At 42.8% G+C, this 24,315-nt stretch overlaps 1 protein-coding gene and 1 non-coding gene across 2 annotated transcripts in view; one reads left to right on the top strand and one right to left on the bottom strand.

Annotated features, from left to right (window-relative positions):
• Positions 1 to 1,269: 1,269 nt before the first annotated feature.
• The window catches only part of gsg1l (gsg1-like), a 36,303-nt gene continuing 13,257 nt past the window's right edge, over positions 1,270 to 24,315 (bottom strand). Inside the window, exons 2-5 of the mRNA XM_072693605.1 lie at positions 23,606 to 23,653; positions 15,761 to 15,913; positions 7,990 to 8,101; positions 1,270 to 2,868 (exon numbers count right to left, since the gene is read on the bottom strand). Coding sequence (XP_072549706.1) covers positions 2,532 to 2,868; positions 7,990 to 8,101; positions 15,761 to 15,913; positions 23,606 to 23,653 — 650 coding nt within the window. The 3' untranslated portion in view covers positions 1,270 to 2,531. The remainder of the gene's footprint in view (positions 2,869 to 7,989; positions 8,102 to 15,760; positions 15,914 to 23,605; positions 23,654 to 24,315) is intronic.
• LOC140574616 (U5 spliceosomal RNA) lies at positions 11,001 to 11,112 on the top strand. Its single transcript, XR_011980761.1, has one exon. It is a non-coding gene; the product is annotated as a U5 spliceosomal RNA (small nuclear RNA).

A 24,315-nucleotide genomic window follows, 5' to 3' on the forward strand; every position in this document is an offset into this window, starting at 1 on the left:
TGCTTTAACTGAAGCGGCCTGTTTATCTGCTGGTGCTGCTGAACACGGTTCCTAACCATGCCAGCTCTTGCCACAACATGCAGCTTTACGACTTCCAGTAAATAATGCCTAAATCAAAGGCCTAAGTGGCATAAATCCTGCACTTGACAGAAAATGCGCTTCAATGAGAAGCACACGTGCCTCCTGGCTCTTGAACGGGAGCGATGATATTCCACACATCAACTAAAGGGATTAATATTTCATTACATTAAGAGAAAAACACAAAAGTAAACAGTTTGAAACAATTTTTTATCATCAAATGAAAAATACAAGGGTCATAATGCATACATAGATAAATATATATATATATATATTTTTTTTTTTTGTACATTCAAAAACAGCTTTTCCGTTTAATTCTCACACATTAATAGTTGGATCTTATTATTAAATAAAAAATAAATTATTATTAAAATAAAAAAAAAAGGTAGGAAGGCCTTGTTATTGTTGCTCATCTGTTCAGTAATGCATATGAAAACACTCACATACACACACACACACACAATAAGAAGTCATAGCTTGTGGCAAGAGCCTTTTACAACTAGTTAGGATGTTGGGAAGCTGTCGGGCCTTTGATGACTGTGGTCGGTGACCTCTGCACTGCACTGTGCTCCTCTGTGAATCGGGTGCAGCGGCATCAAAGGCGGGACGTGGATGCTGGTCTAATCTGCAGTCGTCAAGATAAAGGCATATTCAAGCTGGCCGTGCCGACGAAGGAGGACACCCAATGGATATATGTGGCAAAAACTCAACATTCACGGGTATGTCTAGCAGTACTCCTTCGGCCATTTGTCCAGTCTGATCGGCAGTTTACATGCAGACCCGTGCATACATCACAGTAGTGTCCAGCTGCAACCCTGCAGACCAAGACCATGGTTGAGCAGAAGCTCGCAAGGTTTGGGTAGCTCACGTGAAATAAAACAGGAAAAAAAAAGGTCGTTGTGGTGTCTAGACTAGTGTAAATAGCTTGTTTAGAATAGCTCATTTCGAAAGCTCTGAAACATGTAAGGAAGGGTGAATTGTTCCTTGGGTGGTCCAGTGGGCTAAAGCAAACACGTGATGGTCAGAGGGTTGCTGGTTCAAATCCCAGCCATCAACTTGTATATGCATCCATACTATATATATATATATATATATATATATATATATATAGTATGGATGCATATACAAATTGATGACATCATCTGAATCTGTCACAAAAGGACCAATAGAAATGCTTCCAATAAAGGTAGATCCAATGTTTTTGTTTGACAGCAACAATTAACATGTTTAGGCATTTTTTTTAGGCTGCAGTCAATCGACTCACAAACTAGCAGTCAAAATGAATTTCCAGACATTTTACGTAATATATAATTCCCAGCCACACTCGTCTAGTTAGAAGAGGATGTCCGGACACCCTAGGTAACCCATCAACAGCAGAAAAGTTGTTAGGATAGGGTAACTAGCTAATGTTAATTATCTTGTTGAGTTCTGGGCTAAACCGTTAACAGCAACATCAGGCTAGAAAAATAAAACATTGGAGCGGAAGTGATTATTACCCAACTAACATGTGACTGGATGTATGCAGGCATCTGTATGAAACAAGCCTATCCCATGGTCTTTTTATGTGGCAGTGTTGTTGTACCTCTCTCAAACCCAGCACACCTTACAGTTATACTGGGAACAAAAAAAATCCCTGTCCGCAAGACTACATTCACAATGAACAATCTTTCCACAGCTTGCATATCACAGTTTGGGAATAATTGTCATTACACAGTTTTTACGAGTGTTTCTAGAGTTCTCATCCCATGTCCATTCAATTTTACATAAATAGAAATGTACCTTGCAATTTCTCAAGTATTTTCTGCCAATTAACCCACCCATTCTTACCAACCTCTAGCGCTAGCAATGCTCCCGACATTTGGAGGGTAAGGACTTAACACACATCTTCTCCAATACATGGGAAGGCAGCCACCGCCTCTTTTCAAATTGCTGCCGATGTGGCATCAACAGGCAGCCAACACACTCAGAGGAAAGTGCCCAGTCCCCAGCTCCACCATACCAGTTAACAACATCACTTCAAGAGCGACAAGGGCAAAGAGCCCCATCTACCAACCCAGAGAGAGCATGGTCAATTGTGCTCCCTCTAACTCCGGTCGCTGATGGCAAAGCGGCATCGCTCGGGATTTGCACTCGCGAACCCCGGGCCATAGTGGCAGCGCATTGGACAGCTGAGCCACTCGGAGCCCTGAAAAACGTACCCTTCAGTGGACTTCATTACATCTTGTGGCCGTTCTTTCTTTTCATCTCCTTCCCTGCCACATTTCAGTAGAATTCTCGTTATCCCGTCGTAGGTCCGTTCCTTTCAAATTATTCGCAATTCAAATAGAAACAGTTTTTTGTAGCCTGTCCCTTGTCAGTCCCCCCGAATTCTGGTCCATTACGTATCCGAGCTGCTTTCTTGCAGAATTCCCAGACCACAGCAAAGCCTGTTCTGCATTTTCTTGTGCTAAATCTCAGCACTGTTCCTCCCCCAGAGACTCCGTGTTGTCCCCCAGGTCCACAGAGGCCGAGGGGGCCCGCAGTTTTCCACGGCTGCCTCCGTACACGCTGCCGTGTGCACTCCCGTGGCTGCTTCCATGGCCCGGGTACACGTCCACTGCGCTGGAGATGGACTGCACTGAGCGGTCACGGAAGTAGTGGAAGGCCTCCTGGTCCAGAAAGGTTTGCTCCTCGCGAAGGCCCTGCTCGAAGAGCTTCCGCTTATGCCGGAACTCGATCACCGTCTTGGTGTAGGAGTTGAGGGTGGTGACGGATGCCGCCATGCAGCAGGTGAAAGAGCCCCAAGCCATGCTGGGAGAGAGGGGGAAAAAACACACATAACCATGAGACTGCTAAAGTCTGAAACTGGCTGAGCAGTTTATCAGAAACCCCTAACTTAAAATAAACAGTCAGTTCTTAAAGTTGATTTGATTGAACGCAGGAAAAAGTTGACAAGTGTAGGGATCTAAAAGAACTTGTGATGACTAGATGACTGGGTCAGAGCATCTCCAAGACTAGAGGCAGGTCCCTGGTAAGCAGTAGTCATCGCCTACCAAGGAAGGACAACCGATGAACCATCGGCAGGATCATGAGGCCCCACCTCAAAATGTACAGGCCTTAAAAAGGATCTGGAGCTAACATCTTGGTGCCAGGTACCACAGGAGGCATTCTAAGGTCTTGTGGAGTCCCTGTCAGGACAGGTCAGAGCTGTAATGGGGGCACGGGGGGTTGGCGGACAATATTAGGCAGGTGGTTTAATGTTATGCTTTTTATCCACAGCATTCACATCAGAAAACCAATGCCTTCATCTGTACATAGGAATTTTCTCCTCTGAGTCACTGGGTGAAAAAAAATGTCTGATTTCTGAAAGTAAGTTTGAGTCGGGTTTATGGATGACAAATTAACCCCATACTCCAGTCCAAAAGCCCTGAAAGCACCGGAATGGAGAGCGTGAGCTGAGAAAATTAACCCGGCGAGTGGATGGATTTGAACAAGACTGAGCTTCAATTACCCTCTGATTTACAGGTTCCTGCCCGTTCCAAAGAGGGAAAAATGTATGAGGATGAAGTGAAGAAAAAACCCCAGAAAGAAATTGGCCAGATGGCGAAGAACAAATGAAGCAATTTTAACTCGCTCTAATGGATGCCAGTAGAGCATCTGTGGTAATTCAGCCAATGTAAATACCACGTTTCATGCCTGTCAGAACCCAGTGCATGTTTCAAGAACTCTTGTCCAAGCACCAAAATAACACAAGCCATTAGGCAGGAACTGTACAATACAAACACTGCATCAATATCCAGCATATACACAGTAATAGTGGGAATAACCACCCTTGGCTCGGATGACCCTAGCGAGAGGCCTTGGCATGGACTGTATTAGGTGATGGAAGGTGTTTATTATAGAGGTTAACTGGTCAACAGTGGCACCTCATTTGTTTTGTACCAATTGCCATAGTCATCGTTCCCCTTTGGCATCAACGGCGCTGTAATGCTGTTGGGAATTTGTCTATATGTGAGAAGTCCATTCTCGGTACACCTTAAGGATTGCAGCTCTAGAACATTCTAGAACATTAGTGGTTTCACAGGTTTTGAGACACTTCCCCTGGGTCCCTATAATCATGCCTTTTTGGACATCCTTTGCCCATTAGGATCGTTTCGCACTCTGCTATAACTGACTGGTGTGCTCGCTTATTTACATCTGCAGCAAATCCCTGTCAGGTGGCATCTGTGAAATCTTGTGGGGGTGGGGGGGTGTTAGCATCTCAGAAGCGACTAACTTTGTGGGATGTTGTAGAGCTGCCGTAGCGAAGGTGTACCAAGAATGGACTCCAGCGGCATAACAGTTGTGCCCCACAGGCCATTGATGCCAGAGGGGAGTGATGACCCCAGCAAGGGGTACAGAGCAATTGACCAGTTAACCTCTCTAATGAACACCTTCCGTCACCTAATGCCGTCCATGCCCCAATGTCAGCTAGGAGGGTAGGCAGTATTTTTTTACAGCTATCTTGCTAAGATAGGATTTCATGTTAGTCAGAGATGTGAGCCTGGATTGTTATCTGAGATATCTGAATAGGTCCCAGGGAACCCCGCAGAGTCAAAACACACACTGACATGGTTCCTAGAAAAGGTTTATTGCGACATGATTTTACATTGTGTGACAGAGGCAGTGCTGAATGGTAAATTGTAGTCAGCCTGGCGCCATCCCTGCACTAACCTGCAAATTTGTTCCCAAACAGGCCCCAGTTGCTACATGCTAAGAGCTGTGCTGCAGGCCTTTGAACTGAGGTGGTTGCGTAAGACCCTGGGTAGATGAATCTTCATTTTCTTCCCTTCTGTGCACCACTGACTACAAAATGAACTGTGGTGATTGTCTCATTGCTGTTTACTTGCTTAGTGTGAGCTCATGCAGCTTACAGGAGCATATCAGGTGGTAGTTTTCTCAGAAAACAAAATGTTGTTCTTGCAATATGGCCACAATCATGTGATTCATGTAGGAAATAATAAAAAGTAATTAACTGGAGGCTAAGATACGGTTGTTGTGGTTTGTAGGCTTGTGATCAGCTGGCATCCATCTGTCTTTGGCCTGGTTTACAGGTGTTTAAAGTTCAGGTAAAATGTGAGTACATATTTAAATAATGATTTTCTAGTGTGAGGACATCACAACTCCACAACTTCCCTCCACCAGTGAAATGTTCCCTGTGCCACTGGCTGCAATACAAGACAGGGTCAATCCACCACCTTGCTTAACGGTTGGACAGGTGTTCTCGTCAGGATATTCTGCACCCTCATCAATCGGCAGGAAAATTTGCATCACCTGGCCTTTTTTTTAGTGATTGTCGATAAACCATGGCCTTTTAACGTGCTTATTCAAATGTCTTAGGGTGCTCTGGGCCCCTAGTGGTCCAGCAGAATAAGACCCTGAATAAGGAGGCATTTGTCAGTCTTCCAGTGTCAGGAGCATTGCATGTAATGGGGAGGATATGTATGGGTTGGGTAATTGTCAATTTGGTCTTGGAGGGCCATGGCAAAACCTTTAGCTTAGGCCTTACAGCTAGTCGGTTGTGGATTTTGAGGTGTGTTTAGGATGGAGATGGTTGGCTCTCAGGATGGGCTAATTAGAGAAGTATCAGCCGATCTGCAATCGCATATTTTGATACAACACATATCTGATCAGTTCTTCCATCTCTAGTTTAGGGTCATTATCCTGCTGTAGAAGCTATCTCCATCTCACTCCATCTTTGCTAATATTTAAAAAAATCCATTCTTCCCTTTAGCAGTGGAATGTTTCTCATGTCACTGGCTGCAATACAAACCAACCCCAAGGCTTAACGGTTGGAGGGGTGTTCTTTTAATGAAATCCTTTTCCCCAAGGATTGCAATTGTGGCTGCAATGACTTTGCTAATTAAAGTCACAAAGTTCTATTTTATCAGTCCACAGCAAATCTGCATCACCTGGCCTTTCTTGGCTAAGACTGTGAACAAGCCATCACCCCTACAAGCCAATCTGTTAAGCTAATAGGTCTGAAAGGGTCTGAGAGCTCAGGTTTCTTTTTCTTTCAGGTTTTTACTCTAAGATTCAACATAAAAACACTAATCTTGCTTAAAATGTTGAAGGACGTGTTTAATTTTATGATGTTTGGAGATCAGTTAGTTTCAACTGTTGATCAGTTCAGGAACAGAAACTTGACCAGAGGTGCCCAGTCTTTTTTCATGTCACTGTATGTCTTTATAATGGTTATTTTACTAGTTTAGACCATGATATGATTGACGATTGGGGAGAAGACTGAAGAAGAGGGCAGAGAACTTTAGGCTGGAGTTCAGGTGGCTTCTGCTTGTGGTAGGAGGCCGGCCTCCCCTCCCTGATTAGTGGAGCAAGGAATAATCTGACAGAGTTAAAGGGAGGAAGGACAAGATTAGCACCCCTTAAAAACCCTAACCCTAGTTCTATGGAAAACCTAGGATATGGAGCTTCTTCATGAGGTTCCTCTTACCTGCCTCAAATTTCCAAGTGCCAGAGTGAATCAGGGCCATCAGAGAGAACAGCTTGTGTTCAATGGGCCTCTGTGATGCATTTCTCTTTTGTCTTGCTAGCTGGGTGGGCTGTCAGTGAAGACGGCGCACATTAATGGGAGTGGACCCTCGTTGATAGGAGTCCATTAGAGCAAAATGTGTTTGTTTCAGAATCAGGGCCAAACACCCACACACCTGCGACGGCTCCTTTCCACACAAACCTCCTTTCGCACAATTCATTAGCCTGAATTTGGAATCAGCATGCTGCCCAAAATGGCTCCTCCTTGCTCTTCTCCTTTGTGGTAATGTGGTTGGACATGGGCAATAACGCAGAGTGGAAATGAGCCTTCAGGCAGAGAAAGCAGGCAAAATGGAAAATGCTCTGTCGGTTGTTTGTTGGATGGTTACGGTACTGTATGATTCTAATTCAAGACTTAACTTACAAAGATGTGACACAAAAGTCAGAGACCACCCTTTTTGTATTTAGTGAGTCCAGCCTTCGAGACCCTCAGTGTTGAGTGGTCTTCTCACAGTGGAAGGATAGAGGACAGCAACATCTGTTGCAATGATGAGAGTGGCGCGTTGAAAGCGTTGAGGGCTGGGATTCTGATGAAACAGGTTGTGGTGGTCTACCAGGTCTTGCATGGTTGTTAGGAGTCCAGGTTCCTGGATTTTGTGAACAGTTCTTGAAGCTTTTCCCTCTGACTATTCGTGTAAATGATCTTCTACCTTATTTCCTTACAAATACAGAATCTCTGACTTGTACAGCATTCTTAAAGGTGAGTATGGAGTATTTCTGGCTCCAGCACACATGGTATGTATTTTGAAGATTAAAGAGATTTGCATCTATATACATGAGCACAGGACTGACATTTTTTTCACAGAAGAAAAAAAGCTTTATAGTGAACACTATGACATGTCATGTCATTTCCTATGCAAATATGCAAAGACAGAATCCAACACAGTCATTAGAATCCGGGACCATCTCATTAGAGTACCATCTCAGGAACTGAGAATATTTAATATTTAATATTTAAAACCCAACTAAAATCATTCAATCACTCAGACAGACTCAACCTTTATTTCTAATACTGTACAGACTATATGCTGTGTAATTTGCTTGCTATCATTAACCCCACCATTAACCCCACCCTGCATTCTGATTTCTCAAAAAGAAAGGTCTCCCAGGCCTCTTCTCCACACCTGACCTCGGCTAACAGCTATCCTCCGATTTAACATCTATCTCCTGAGCTATAGCTTTTCCCAGGTAGCCGAATGGTCCACAAGTTAGCTACCTAGCAAGCACACTTCTAGGACAACATTCTGATGTTCTGTTTGTAAACTTACCACCCGCACTTCTTGTAAGTAAGCACTTATGTTACATGAAATGAAATTGTGTGTAGGAAGAGCAAAAGGTACTAACCAGAAGGACCAGCCGTAGTCCCACGTATGTGGCCTCCAGTCTTCGGGACCCAGACTGACTGTGATTTGAAACACTTGTGTGTACATCATGTGAGCCACCATGCCGAGAAGACCTGAGGAGGAACATACAAGCAAACATACGTTGATTTACATCATTCAGCTCCGTTACAATGTCTTGTATATGGGTTGTGCTGTATATGTGTCATTGGTTACTGGTGAAAGCATTACTAGCAAGCCGTGGTAACAACACGCCAATACACAGTAATGACACACCAATACATGGTAATGACATGCTAATACACAGTATTGACACACCAATACACAGTAATGACACACCAATACACGGTAATGACACACCAATACATGGTAATGACACACCAATACACAGTAATGACACACTAATACATGATAATGACATGCCAATACACAGTAATGACACACCAATACACAGTAATGACATGCCAATACATGGTAATGACATGCTAATACACAGTATTGACACACCAATACACAGTAATGACACACCAATACACGGTAATGACACACCAATACACGGTAATGACACACCAATACATGGTAATGACACACCAATACACAGTAATGACACACTAATACATGATAATGACATGCCAATACACAGTAATGACACACCAATACACAGTAATGACATGCCAATACATGGTAATGACACAACAATACACTATAATGGCACACCAATACATGGTAATGACACATCAATACACTGTAATGACGCAACAATACACAGCAATGACACCAATTCACAGTAGTGACCCACCATTACACAGTAATGACACAACTATGCACAGTAATGACACACTAATACACAGTAATGACACACCAATACACGTTAATGATAAAATGATACACTGCAATGACACAATGATACATAGTAATAACACAGCAGTACACGGTAATGACTCACCAATCAACAGTAATGACATGCCAATATACAGTTATGATACACGATAATGCACACCAATACAAGTTAATGACTGATACACGGTAATGACGCAACGATACACAGCAGTGCCACGCCAATATACAGTAATGAAACAGCAATATACAGCAATGACATGCCAGTACACAGCAATGACACACCATTATACAGTAATGACATAACGATACACAGTAATGACACACCAATACACAGTAATAATACACCAATACACAGTAATGATACACACTGTAATGACACACCAATGAACCGTAATGACAGCAATGACATGCTGATACACAGTAATGAAATACCGATGCATGGTAATGACACACCGATACACCATAATGAAGCAATGATACATCCTAATGACACAACGATACACAGTAACGACACACCAAAACACGGGAATGACACAACAATACACAGTAATGATTCACATATTTAAATTACAGTGTTTCTTTCTGCCAATATTAATATTATCACAGTTGATGTTACTGTAATTAAAGAGTGAAGTTGTAGGACTACTTGTACGCTGCCATAAAATACAGTAACTGTGCATGTAGCCCATTCATTTCTGTGTGTGTTGTTGATTGAAAGCCTGCTTACAGAATCCAAATTGGCCCACCAGCTGCAGCAAATCCTTGCAGGGCTTTCAATGCAATCCATCATGTTTGAGGGTGAAAAAGAGAGTTTTGAAGCAAAAGAATCTGAAGTAGTGATGAATCTGAACTGAAAGAATCCTTTCATGATCACGCTTCACAAATTAAGCAACTATCAATGACAGGAACTATCTTTCAGTCAAATGACGGATTCAGATATATGGAATACTGTATGTTTGGTAGTCCATAGCACTGCACAGAGGCTTACAGAGTAGGTAGAAGGAGGCCTAGGGCGGGTAGTAAGTTCCATGATTCCAGACATTTAAAAATGTCAAACAGTGACAGTCCAGTTTCCACAAATTTCCAGGCAATTGGGAATGCCACACCAAGAAATTTGCCAGGAAGAGTGTGATACTAGCCAGAGCCCTGAAAGATCGCAAATGGCCTTGCTCTCTCTGGGGTGGGTAGATGGCACTCTCCCCCACATTGCACTAGTGCAGGGTCTGCTAGCCGGTGAGTCAAAGCCGGGTATGTGGCGCTTCCCTCCAGGTGCGTTCGTTGGTTGCCTGGTGATGTTGCATCGGCGGCAGGTGTGGCTGGCTGTGCATGTGTCGGAGGGGGAGTGTGTTGGTAAAAAATGATTATGTATATTTATATATATTAATATATATACCAAAGCATTCTATGCAGCATATTATGCGTGTGCGAGTCAACTGTCCAAGAGGTGTGGCCATCCCTGCCTCCCCCTTGACGGCATCTCGATCTGTGAATTACTGTACTTTCAATGCAGCTTTTTCTCTCTAGTGCAGTAACTCAAGGCTGAGCACTGCATACATGCTAACAGCATCTGCTTCAGCCGTTGATGGATGTTGGTGAGCAGCAGTGGTGTGAACCTTCTTAACCCGTGTCAGCTGACCGAGCCCGAGCTCATCACTGGGCGGAGGCTTCTTCCCAGGGCCTCCACGCCCAGCGGATGCTGCGGCTGGAATTAGTGAGCATTAAAGGCCCAAATGAACAGAGCTAGCGGCCAGTGGGCAAATCAAATAATCTCAATTCAAAAAGCAGCAGCTGTTCCTGGCAATCTGACAACAAGGGTTTACCTACCCAGCGCTGTTGAGCTGCTCCCTGTAGACCAGACAGGCCTGTCACAGCACATGATGGAGGGTCCTTTTACCCAAGTGCAGTGAGAATCTACACTGCTGCCAGGTTGTCTGTGACAGCGTACACTGATTGGCTGTCAGTTTCATCGGAAGCACATCAAATAGGTATACTTTGTAGGTTTACTGACTGTGGTGTTGGATTACTTTTATGAGCTGGACCTTCTTAAGGATCCCCTTCCAGGGTTAGAGAGTTATTCTGCCTCAGAAAGAAACACACTGTATTTCCTTTTGGGCTCATGTTTAGCTCGATTTCCGTCACTGCAGCGACTCACAGGAGCCTTAGCTCCGTAGCCATAGCTCGGGTTTCTCTTCATTCACGTATAAATCTTTCGCTTTTAACTAAAGATTTCTGTGGAGGGGAACGTTGACATGTTTTGCCTATTTTTAAATGGCTCTGTGTAGGGGCTGTTAGATCTCCGGGCTGTTGATGACAGGGTTGTGGGTTCGATACCCGAGATCAGCAAGCTGCCACTGTTGGGCCCTTTAGCAAAGCCCTTCACCCTCTCTGCTCCCCGGGCGCTATAGAAATGGCTGCCCACCACTCCGGGCACATGTGTTCACTGGCCACTGTGTGTGTTTCACTAGTGTGTATGTGTGTGTTCACTGCATGATACATATGTGTGTTAAAGGCGGAAGCCAAATTTCATCAGTGTCATAAAAATGTCGCAAATGGTGTACATGATTGTCTTGTTTTTGGATACTGCAGTCATGCCGCTTGCCATCAGCAGCCGGAGTTAAAGAGAGCACAATTGTTCTCAAAGGGTTGGGTGGTTGACGTTTCCTCCCCACATCACTCCATCTATAAGCTGTTGTATCGACGCTGGGAAGCTGTGCAGGCTCAGTAATGTATCATTTAATCTAAGTGAGTAATTGAGATTATTGATGTACAAATAGCAAGCTCAGATTGTCATAGCAAGCTCAACAAATGCTTAGATTGGCTGATTTCCGTCACTGCAGCGATTCACAGGAGCCACGCAGAAAAGCATTGCTTTGTTTTTCACTCTTTACCAGCATTGTAAATATTTATAGCAATTACTTCCAAGCCTTGATGGATAGTGCTGCTATACTGGTGACGTAGTGTGTGGTTAGCTAGCGGAAAAGATGATAAAGCTAGTCAGCTAGAGTGAGCTTAGTCGGCTAGGGTTACTTAGAAGAAGTGACAAAAAGCACTGTGTTCTCCTAAAGTGTCTGTTGTGTTTAATACGTCTGGAGGTGCAGAATCAAAGGACAAACGAATTGTTGGGACGTGTGTTTAATCCCCTGAACCCTAGGTTTATTATTCCGTTTTTAATCCTAATGCAGAAACTATTGGAAATGGTTTAGTTTAATATATCTTGTGGAGTCCCACAGGGTTCTATTGTAGGGCCTATGAAACTGATATTAATTACGACAATAATGCAGTTATGAGAGTGAAGTGTGGGCCTGCAACAGTAGAGTCTATGAGGCTAAAGTTGTACTTGCTGAGACTCAAGTGTCTGATCGGCTTGGTTGTTGCCATGTCAGATAACAACTTGATTGGAGTTCTGCAAGAATGGTTCCAATCTAGCCCTGCTAACAATCATGATGTATTCATAACGCATCTGATTGCTGCCTTTTTTGTGTCCTGATTACACGAAACCGTAAATACATTTATAGAGGGCCGAATTCCTCCATAAATGTGCTTTCCCTGCTCAAGCACACCCGATTTAGGTCAATTTAGTCGGTGTGTTAGAGCAGGGAAATTGCTGGCAAATTGCAGGCAAACTGTGCTGGACTCCGGCCCTTCTGTACCCCACCACTGGGCTGGAGTATGACTAACACAACTTATGCATCAACAGATGGCCTACAGTCTCTACCTGCACACCAGCAAGGTGGAGCTACAGTTGCCTTTCTCTATGTTTTGACATTTAATTTGAACAGATTTCCTTTCAAAATCTCCAAGGCATTTTGTGCTTTGGGGACTTCTAAACAGCTTGATTTTTTCGCTATGATAATTAGGCCCAAACACAACGTTTTTTTCCGACTCTTTAGAAGCTGTTGTTTTGGAGATAAATGGTAAGCATGTCCTAGGGGCATTCTAGGATGTGGTGCCTTAGCCGAGGGCACAACAGCAGTGCTCAAAAAGCATCTTTCTTAGAAGTTTATGCCTTCCAGTTCAGGTGCCATATCCTGTGGTGCCTTTCCACACTTAAACCTTCAACCCTCTGGCACGCATCTCCAAGCACTGAGCTGTCTGCACCCAGTAGGGTAATTTCAGAGTGTCTGCAGCGCAGTGCACAACGCTAGTCGTATAAACACAGATTGATGGTGACAAGGCACCAAAAGAGGTTGCAGAAATAACACTAGGGCTGAACTCCAGTTTACCTCATCATTAGGAATAGGAATGGGAAGAATGGAAGGGGCATCAGGGGACCTGGGAATGTATTGGAATATATAAAGACAGAATCACACCGCAAGCGTTTCTGGAGCTTTTTTTTTTTTCAGTCATCCGTCTGATGGAATAGATGGCCTCCATTTTAATGTGTTTCCGTCTACACACACCCTGTGCAAAGGAATGTAAAAAGAAAAGCCTTATGGCATGTTTATATGTTGAAAGACATGCGTAGCCCGCTGAAAAGCTCTGATTCTACAGGCTGATAAGTGTGTAATTTACTCCTAGTCCTCTGTTACTCGAAACCAGCTGATTAATCAGCTGCTTATCATTACACCAGTTAAATGGCCTCTAGAGGGCCCCTCAGATGCATAGCCATCCTAGCTGGGGACATTCAGAGCTAAACTCTACTTATAGGTTAGCATTTAAGACATTAAATCAAGTGTCCAAGTGTTGGCCCCATCACAGCGAGACTGCAGGTTTTATCCACAGTGTTGTCTCAGACATCTGTGGCCGGGAGTACCATAGACTCCCATAGACTCTGGGACAGTGCTAGCCAGTGCAAACGTCTTTTAAAATCATCTTGAAATTATGCAAGATGATTCTGTGATTATTCAAGGGAAGATCCTTTTCATATAACCCCTCTTCCAACTGGGGGGTTTAATGTTTGGGATTCTGACACAGTTTCAATCTTCAAGTCTAAACTGAAAACTCATTTGTTTAGTTTGGCTTTTGGTAATTAACAGATGCAGATGGATGCCAGTGTTTCAGGGTGCACCCATGTCTGTGTTACCTCCTGGTTCTCTCCTTTTAATTAGGCTGTTGTAGTCAGATCTGCCAGAGTCATCAGCCACACCCTGATAATGTTCACATTCACCAGACAGACTGCCAAGCTCTCCTGCTACCTGTGTCAGACCCAGCCTGGTCTCACAGTGAAAACAACCTCTACCGGTGAAGAAAAGACTACAGGGGGCTCCAGGCTAACCAACATTACTGTAACAAAGCAAAAATGCTTTACACTGCAAAATGTCATGATTTCCTAATCTACAACTACACCTAATCTTAACCATTATTCTTAAGGATTCTCTTCAATACAATCTCCCAGAATGGTTTTCTGCTGCCCTCTGGGAGAGGCTTCAGGTCCATCACATCACTGACAAAGTGATGTGGTCTTTTCTTCATTGCTAGAGGTTGCATATTCCTCTGAATGTAAAAATGGGTCGTTTGCAGTACAAACTTTTTTAAAGAGGCTTAGAACATAAAACTTGAAATTAATTGCATTATGAATGGCACAACTGTGGTGGGACTTATCTCAGGAGAAGACCAGACTGCCTACAGGGATGAAGTCTTAAGACTGGTACCATGGTGTTCAAAGAACGTCTCAAAAACAAAAGAACTCATAATAGACTCCAGGAAATTTTGTGCAGACCCCAATTCTCTGTACATCAACAGGGACTGTGTTGAAAAGTCCCTGTTTCCAATTCCCCGGCTATGCCTGGGTATGCACATCTCTGGAGATCTCTCCTGGACCACCACAATAGTCAAGAAGGCACAGCAGTGACTCTATATCCTGAGGATCTTTAGGAAAACAACCTGCAGGAAAAGCTGCTGATGTTCTCCATCAAGAGCGTGCTGACGTACTTCGTTTTGGTGTGGTGTGCCAACTGCTCAGCAGAGGACAGGTGAGCTCTTCAGAGGGTCATCAATACCACCCAGAAGATCACTGGCTGCTCACTCACTGCCCTCTTTGGAGGACATTTCCAGCTCTCGCTGTCACAGTAAAGCTGCCAACACTCTTAAAGACCCATCCCACCCTGGGGAACATTTGTTTGATCCGCTGCCCTCTGAGAGAAGCTTCAGGTCCATCACATCACGGAACAGACTCAGGAACATCTTCTATCCCAGGGCTATATCTGAACTCTAACACTGACTGTATGGGACCTGCGTTGCTGTGCCTCGAGACTACAGTTACGCTTATAGATCCCTGCATATTCCAATTACCTTGTAGTACATTTTCTGGTCATTCATTTTTCCAGGAAAGGTGGCCCGCCAAATAGGCAGACACACACTGTGTTCAGTATAAGGAGACGAAACCCATGTAGTGTGCCAAAATACTTAATACTTTTTTTAGGGACCCTGTGAGTCACGGACCCTTACAATCGTCCTAATCCCAGATCAAATATTATAGTTTATACTGTAGCAATAAACGTCAACCTTGGTCCAGACCATGGTCCAGGCTTTCAGGAGTGAAAATTCCTTTGGAATCTCAATCAGGACTGTAGAGTTAAGAGCATCTGATTAGAAGGTATTTCAAGTCTAGAGGTGCAGAGTGCAGAGACCATGGAAGTCAGAAATATAGCCTGGAGGCCTGCCTTGAGACCTGCCTTGAGGAGCTTTAAAAAACAACGAAACCTTAATCTCTACTCTATATCTGTCTGGTAACCAGTGTAGGGAGGCCGGAACAGGAGAGATGAATCAAATGAGAGAAGACAGACGTCAGTCTAAGTGATTGTGATATTACTGCAATAAACCAATATCCTGTTTCTGCTGTAAAACTGGTTCTTCTTCCGGAGTCGGTGTGGAGTGGATGGATGGGTGCTCGCGCTTCGCTCATGCTGCGCTTACCTGTCGCGTCTGCTGTGAATTTCAAGTAAGTAAGAGCTGAGACTGTGTAATTGGCAGTGGGAAAGAGTATGGAAGTCTACCTGAGAGAACGGTGAAGACTGCAGCGAAGGCGTTCAACTTCAGCCCATCGATCACGTTACTGGAGTGAAAGAGCTCCAAGCACATTAGACTGAAGCCAACCACCAGGAGCATGATGTATAGCACCTCCGAGACCACTGACAGCCAAAGGACACCTGCAGCACCACACACACACACACACACACACACAGAGAGAGAGAGAGAGAAATACACACATATAAACACACATACCCCGGTGAGCACTCAGCCATCGCCTCATAATTTTGTCTGTCAGTTTCGTTCACACAGTCTGGTGAGAGCAAACTCCTGCCTCAGCCTTCAGCATTTGCAAATAGGAGCAGGTTAGAAACGTTTACAGGGATTAACCCCTTATTATTCAGTTCAATCAATCTTCACACTCATTAACCAGTAACTAGCATTAATTATTGATTAACTACTGTGATAAATTCAGTAAATGCTATGATCTAATACATCGTCACTGTCGTGCAAAAACTTCCAATTTCACAAAGGAGGGAAAAAAACTTCTTTACTTTACAATGGAAGTCAATGTAAAAAGCTTTCATTCAATGTCATTTCTGAGCATTTCTATTGGTCCATCTTGATTTTCGTCCACAATATGAAGAACACCTGACAGATTCAGATTATGTCAAATGGAGATTCAAGGCTTTTGCAGGACAGTGACAATCCTTTGGCAAAAAAATTAACATTAACATTATTGATTACTGACCCCAGATGCAGCCAATAAGCTATGACATGTGTGATATCTAAATTTTGCATGTACAACTTTAGAATGGAAGATGCTAAGCTAACGTTGCTAACAAACACTGGGCTGAGATTATCACCAATCGCCCCTTTGTAAATATACAGCCAAAATATCTCAGTTTCTCAACACAGTCATCCAACTCATCCAGATCTTCATTTGTTTGGCACATAAATGTGGTTTTAAAGATGGTATGGTACTTACTCTAGTCTCAGAACAGAACACAACTGGAGCTGAATGGTAGAATGATCCATTTTAACTTTTTGGTTTTTGGTTGTATTTTTTGATAGTCCCTATGGTCCAAGCATATGGTCCAAGTATGGGCGTTCTATTCAATCAAGTGAAGTGTTTAATAAGTCATGTGACTGATAACAACACGCACCTACAAATTCTCTTATGGAAGCAGTAGTGTCGGTGGGCTGGTTGAGTAAAGTCACTGTGGAGCATGAGCTTGGTTTTACTGCATCGAATTACAATATGGAAAAATATGGCAATATTCATAAAATTCATTAAATATTTTTAAAATATTATTTCCCTGTCTTGCGGCCAATGACTCCAGGTTTGCTACAGACCCACCATGGCCCTGAGTAAGAAGAAGTGGATAATAAGATGGATTGATCGAAATATTTACTAATAATGGGAACGCTTCCACCACATTATGGGGTTCATTCACAGTAGGCTAAAGTTGGCAAGCAACATAAGATTTGAAGGCTATTCTGAGAACAGTGTGATTTAACAAGATGTAAAAAAAAAAAAAAAAAACCTTGCTCCAGTTCTGATGCTCATGTGCCACTGTAGGCAGTTTCAAGTGTGGACAGGGGTTAGCATGGGCACTCTATTGGTTCAGATAGGATGGTCCTCAGATTTCATTGCCCTCACTCAAGCCTAGAGCACCCAACACCCAGTTTGTCCTCCTTAGACCACTTTTGGTAGGTGCTCATCACAGCTGATCTCACACAACACACTTCAAGCTTTGCCATTTCAAAAATGCCTAGTCACCTGACCATGACAATTTGGTCCTTGTCAAAGTCACTCAGGCCCTCACGCCTGACCATTTCTCCTACCTCCAACACGTTGACAGTATGTCATTGATACAATATGCTTAACATTTATGAGCATGTAAGTGTGTGTGTGTGTGTGTGTGTGTGTGTGTGAAGCCTTGGGTAATCTACATGACTTTTCAGATTTTTACAAACATGTCCATCGCACACTAAACAGCTGAGGACCGTCCACTACATGACTACTGGAATCGTACCCTATGTACAAGGCAGATGTTGGCTTCTTATACAAACTTCTGTCCACCTTAAATGGTGCTGCAGTATTGAACAGGTACTAGCGCTAGAATGTAGCTGCTGCATCATTTAAGGTTAAACATGGAAACTGTCGAATAACTGCCTGAAAACAGTACTTTTCAAATTCATTTCATTAAATATTGACAGGTTGAGATTCAGTTGAGCCATCTGAAATGAATTGGGAGGCCAAAAATTGGAGTCTGCACCCCTGGGACACTTCTCGATTCTCTTTCCAACTGTCAATTCTGACTGACGAAAAATCTGTAGACTAGAGCCAATCAGCACAGACCTAGCCAGACTGAGAATCAAAGCTAAAATTGAGGTAAAAATCGCATAGTGTATCCCTGGCTTAAGCAGTCATAATGTTTTGACTCACCTGTGTATGCTGGAATTTGGCAATAGTTTCAAACATGATACATCCAGGCCGATTTTAAACATTCTGTCCAAAAGAAGCTTCTGTTGACTTCTCTGAATGATCACGACTCTACTGATGGTGCAAGAATCCAAAGAGAGACTGAATGAAGGTAATTCCTGAAAGTGTGCCAGTCTCAAAGATTGAATGACTAGATTAATTGTTGTGAATGCCCACACTCAACTCGCGCTCCATTTGTTTATTACCTGCTGGCTGTCTTCTTTGAATATTCGGGACTTCGTGACAGTAAAGTTCTGACAGAGTCTGAACAGACCCATTTGCACAACAAGCTCAATGAAGCCTAGACTCTAAGGACAATGAGTAAACAGTTAACCAGACGATAGGCTCTCACTAGGACACCACTCTCATTAATGTCAGTTAAAGAAGCCGATCCCACAACAGGAACATCTGCAGTGGACTGAGCAGAGGCTGCTCTGGTATCAGCTGGTGAAATTGAATTCTTCTCTCGGTGATCAGGGGGAAGTTCTCTTATCTGACAGATGGTCTCAGGAGTGTTTCCCTAGTAGCTATCACTATTCCTCATTAGCTGAATCCCTCACTGCCTCGTAGATGCCTCGGAGGAGGGTGAACAGCAAGTGCTGGGATTGTTGTAGCCTTGGACCTGCTGATAACTATCCTACACCACCATGTACCACTCAGAAATGTGATGTGTCTGTGCTACTTTTGAGAGGGTGGCATATTATCAAGTAATATTTCAGAAAGTATCACAGATTTCCCATTTTCTGGCAGATTAGCACCTTGCATCTCATCCAACAGTTTTTGACATATAGACCAACTCCAGATTGATGGGTCTGATTTTGTGATTTGGGGATGGTATATAGATGGTATATAGATGGCATACGGACGTACGGTTTCAGAATAGCTACATGATAGCTTAGCAGCCACTAAGTAACATTACCCCTGAATGGGCTCAACTATAACATTAATAGCAGTTGGGTGTTCAGGATGAATACACGTCCAACAAAGTTCCACAACAGTGTGGGACAGCCACACTGTTGTGGAACTTTTGGAGGTTCCTTAATTTGAAACTGTGTAAGAAAATCTCTAACCTTTAAGGAACCTTCAGGAAAAAAAAGGTTTTTAGAAGACAAAGGTTCCTCAAAGCACCTTAACCCCAAGATGGTTATTAAAACTTCTATTACCAAAGAATAGCCCCACCAGTTTGTACAGAAGTCCCTGTAGTTACTGAATAGTATGCCTTAGTTTGTAATAAGCTTTGGAGTGTTAAAGGTTTAAGAGGTTCCTTTACAGTTTAAAACTGAAGAACCTCCGAAAGTTCCTTGAGGACCTTATACTTTTAACAGTGAATTACACCAATACTGGTAGGACATTTTCCTAAATAATTACTTGAGACAGTTTTCCGTCTCAAACAGTGATTGACAACACATTTTGGAAAAAATTGTTTTGGTTGAATGTAAGCTTAGCTTAAACAAAAAGCTTTTTTACCCAGTGGAAACATGCAATAAACATGTAAGTCAAACATAGGCATTGAACCTAAGCTAATCATGAAGTTGCATTAGCTCTTCTAGCTCCTAGAACATATTTGTGCTAAATTGGCCGTCCTAAGTCCCAAGTAGAAACTCTAGTTAAAGCAAATCTATGCGCAGTTTCTGCTAACAGTAAGACCTTTCACACGCATAAATAATAAAAAATCTATTCTCTATTCTAAGGTATTTTGACAGAAATCGAGAGTGCTGCGTTATAATGAATGGGAATTTTTTGGAAAGTTTTTGCCAGATTTCTGTAAAGCTTCTTTATCTTTGCAATACTAGCTTTAAACGAACACATTTGCAGGCAAATAATGGAGAAGCATCATGACCATACCTAAACATTGACAGCACTGTTAAATTTATTTATTTATTTATTTTACCACCCGTCTCCTACTTGTTTTTGGATCTGAAGGATGTTGGCAAGTAAGACAGAAGACTTGCATGCCAGCATGTGATGAAACGAACCCAACCTGAGACGTGACAGCCACGTGCAATATTTATGCCTGTAGCAGTTATCTCTCCGAGTCTGAGCGAGGTGGAGTATCTTTTGAGAGCCTGGACTGTATGCTTCAGAAGCTGGCATGAACAATAAGCCAGTGTTGCTTGACACTTGTAAGAACCAGCTTAGAGAAGAAGCTTGTTGTGAAGGCTCGATACTTTCTGTATTTTCCACAAAAAGTAGGGATGGAAACTGATACAACTCTTCTCACAACCTGAGCAGAACATGGCTGACAATGAAAAACAAAAAGCAATCAGATTGGCTCTCTAAATACTCTCCAGTCTTATTGCCACTCTTCGCCGACTGCCATATATAACAGCAGCTAGAACGAGAAGTGGCTCCAAACAGACACAAATCAGAATGCACTCACGTCATGGTTTGGTCGGTCGGCAAATGAGATTATAATTGAGGGCCTTGAGTCTGAACCATTCCTCTGAACATAAAGAGGCTGTGTATAAAGGAGGCTGGGAAATCCTGTCATTTCCTTCCCAAATATATTTCCGAGCAGCTGTGAAAAGACCTAATTTGCCAGCAGATTTCATTTTCCTTGCTCGTTATTAAGAATTAATTACAGATTTGTCAACTGTAGGTTGCTCAGTGCAGATTCATTACACACAGATGGCTTGTGGGGCTGGGGTGGGGGTGGTAAGGGGGGGTGTCAAAAATAAAATTGGAATAAAAAAAAAAATCATATCTCAGACATGGTATTTCCTCCTGTGCATGGAGCATCATCTTGAATAAACCTCACCAATTAGATGGTGGTCTTTGAAATTTTGCCTTACATGTGAACTGCAATATTTGGCTTTATGTAAATATCCAACAGTGTCACAGTTTATCCCAATTCCTGAGTGTATAAAAGGATTAAAAAAACATGCAAAAGTTTGGGCACCCTAAAAGATCTGAGCTTTCAGATACCTTATATCAAGGTCTTGCCTTTGAATTAGCTTGTCAGGGCTATGGCTAGTTCACATTATTATATTATAATATAATAATATATTATTATTATTATTATTATTATTATTATTATAGAGAAAAGGCAGATGCTGCAAACCTGAAACCTTTATAAACACACTGACTCCTCAAACCTTGTCCTGTTTAGGTTTAGGTTAAGGTTAGGGTAAGGGTTAAGATTTGCGGTTGATCCAATGGTAAGGTTATAGTTAGGGTTAGGATTTAGGGTTGATCCAGGGTTAAGGTTAAGATTAGGGTTAGGTGCAGGGTTCAATAAACAATCTTTTACATTTAACTTAAGCCTAACCCCTAACCTGCATTATACGTCCACCATATAGTTGTACAATTACAGACTGTAGCTCGTCTGTTGCTGCACAATTGATTAGCCCCCATATACCCCATTCATCTTTGGTCAGTTTCTGTCCACGGGACAGCTGCTCACAAGATATTAGAGTGGTGGACTATTCTCATTTGCAGGGTGCACGATGGCACATAGTGAGTGTATCAGGCACAGCAGTGCTGCTGGGAATTGGATGTAAGTTGAGAATGGGTCCAGCACACAGAAATATACAGGCAACAGTGGCTCTGTGGTTAGAAACTGGCAGTGTCTTAAGCCAGTGAAGAAGATACTGAACATCAACACAGTGAGAACTTGTCAGGTCTTGAGAAATATTTAATGCTCTACCATACACCAACAAAGTGGAGCTAGCAAGGCAGGATTTCCAAATAACAAGGAAGGGCTTGTTTAGATGTTTGTTTTCCTCCAAATCTAAACACAGTTGTTGGTCTGAGGTTTAGTGTGTCATTGAATACTTGACAGTCACTGTTTCCATGGGAAGGTACAGGGCTGCAGCAGTAGACTAGTGTACCAGTTAGTTTCCCAAAGGGCCTGCTAGTTTCACCAATAACCATAAGAAATAAGTGTGGCAGACGAATCCTGACACTGAACTGCCAAACCTGACACTGGTCGTCAACCTTGTAGGGATTCCTGTGCTGTCCAGGGTGCTGAAAACTTGGCGCCACTATTCAGCACCCCTGTTTTGGACAGCCATTCCCCCTGGGTGGCCAAGAGTGCTACAGATGGTTCTTTGAGTGATTCCATAGAAGAACCACTTTTGGTTCCATAAAGAACCTTTAAACCTTTTCTAGATGCAAAAGTTCTTCTTGGTCACATCTCTACTGAACAAATGGTTCCTTATGGAACCAAATTTGGCTCTTCTATGGTATCCCTCAAAGAACCTTTGTGAAGTCGCTAATGAGGACACCTGAGTGTACTCACTCATGTCCCAGCATAAAAGCTTTGCTGAAACAGCCCCCACCCCTTTCTATTTTTTCCCATCACGCTTCACAGGTGACTACACCACCCGGATACCTTCAATGGATACCCTCCACTGCCCTCTGGCTAAGTCTGCTTCACCATGGCCCTCGCTCACCCTCAAGCTCTAACACCAGTCTGCAAACAGCTGGGAATCAAGTCCCCTAGAGTCCCCTAGAGGGACCATAATTATGATTTTGCATCACAACATGAAAAGAATGTGTTTCTCACACAGCGTTCTCAGTTACCAGACAAACCTCACTATGAACCAAGGATCACTGGTTCAAATCCTATGCCACCAGAAGCCGAAGCCTGATAGAGCACAACTGGCCTTGCTCTCTCCGGTTGGGTAGGTGGCTCACGCTTTCTCTACTCATGCATGTGTTGGAGGAGGCATTTCATGTGATGGGGAGAGTACTATTGAGTGTGTTGGGAAATTGTTGGGTAACTAAAATTTAAGAGAAAGATTTGGTAAAAATGTACAATGTACAAATGAAAAAAGGGCAAATATTAACGATATGAAAACGTTTAAAGTAATATTTACAAATGAAATATTTGATACAACTGATGCAAAATATTTAATGAATCTGATGTAAGAACTGGAGCATTTATTTAAACATAGAAAAGAATCATTGATGAAATTCCATTAAAACTTATATTCAAATGTGAGAAAACAAATAATGTTTTTTTACAAATTATAAATTATTATTTTACCTTTCTTATAAAGCTTGACCATTTTAAGAACCAAAAAAAACAAAACTGATTATTAGCTGGGACAGGACACCTTCCGAGGCATTGTGGAGTCCTTTATTAGCACTGTTCACATACAGAAAACTGTTTTCTCACTCCCATACCTGACATATTACTTACATAATTATACAATAAACAGTATTTATGGCTTAACTCACCTCGCGATTAAATCGTCAATAGGCCCAGAGGAAACAAATGCAATTAAATGCCCAAATATCTGACCTACCTGCCCGAATATCTGACCAACCTACAAATGAGGTTGTCATAGAGGCAGAGATAGGAGATGCGCTGCTCATGGCCTGCATTGTGTGCTGTCGGACAAGCCTCAACGGCAGCCTAATGATAGTCATTACTCACCTCGTTCTGACGCTGGAGCCAGATCAATAAAGCTCCTGCATTTCTCACCTGAAAAATAAAAAACACACAAGGCAAACACTGTGTTAAGGTCTGTGCTCCGCCAGCATCCCAGAACAACAATCACACAAGGAAACTGACTCGAGAACGGACGCTCGATTTCAGCTTCGTGGTTCTCGTCCACTTTTAGATTTTTCCTAAGCGTGTTTCACCTGAGGTCAAGTCCATTACATTCTGGATGTAACAGGCAGAAAACAACAGCAGCTTTTTTTTTAAATGGAAGGCAATCCGGCAAAAACATAAGACTGAAGAGAGTATTACTTTTTTTTTGGTTAGTTTTATCGAGTTTGGTATGTTCAATTTACCCAATTTAACCCTAACCCCCTAGTACTAGCAATGCTCCCAACACTAGGAGGGTAGGAACTTACCACTCCAATACATGCAAAGCCAGCCACTGCCTCTTTCCGGGTAGCCGATTCTGGGTAGCACATTAGAAAGGGACGGGTCTTTAGCTTTAACACACCAGTTTACAAAGGCCAGTGCTGGGCAGCATCGCTTTTAGAGAGTGCCTTCTACCCTCCCGCCAGTTGTGCTCTCTCTGGCTCCGGCTGCTGATGCCAAAGGAAGAACGGGGCTACTTATAAAAGTGTGCCATTTTTAATGCAACATTCATTACATGTCCAAATCTTTGTGGACACCCCTTCTAATGAATG

Source organism: Salminus brasiliensis, chromosome 12, assembly GCF_030463535.1.
Source record: "Salminus brasiliensis chromosome 12, fSalBra1.hap2, whole genome shotgun sequence".
NCBI classification, from domain to species: Eukaryota; Metazoa; Chordata; class Actinopteri; order Characiformes; family Bryconidae; genus Salminus; species Salminus brasiliensis.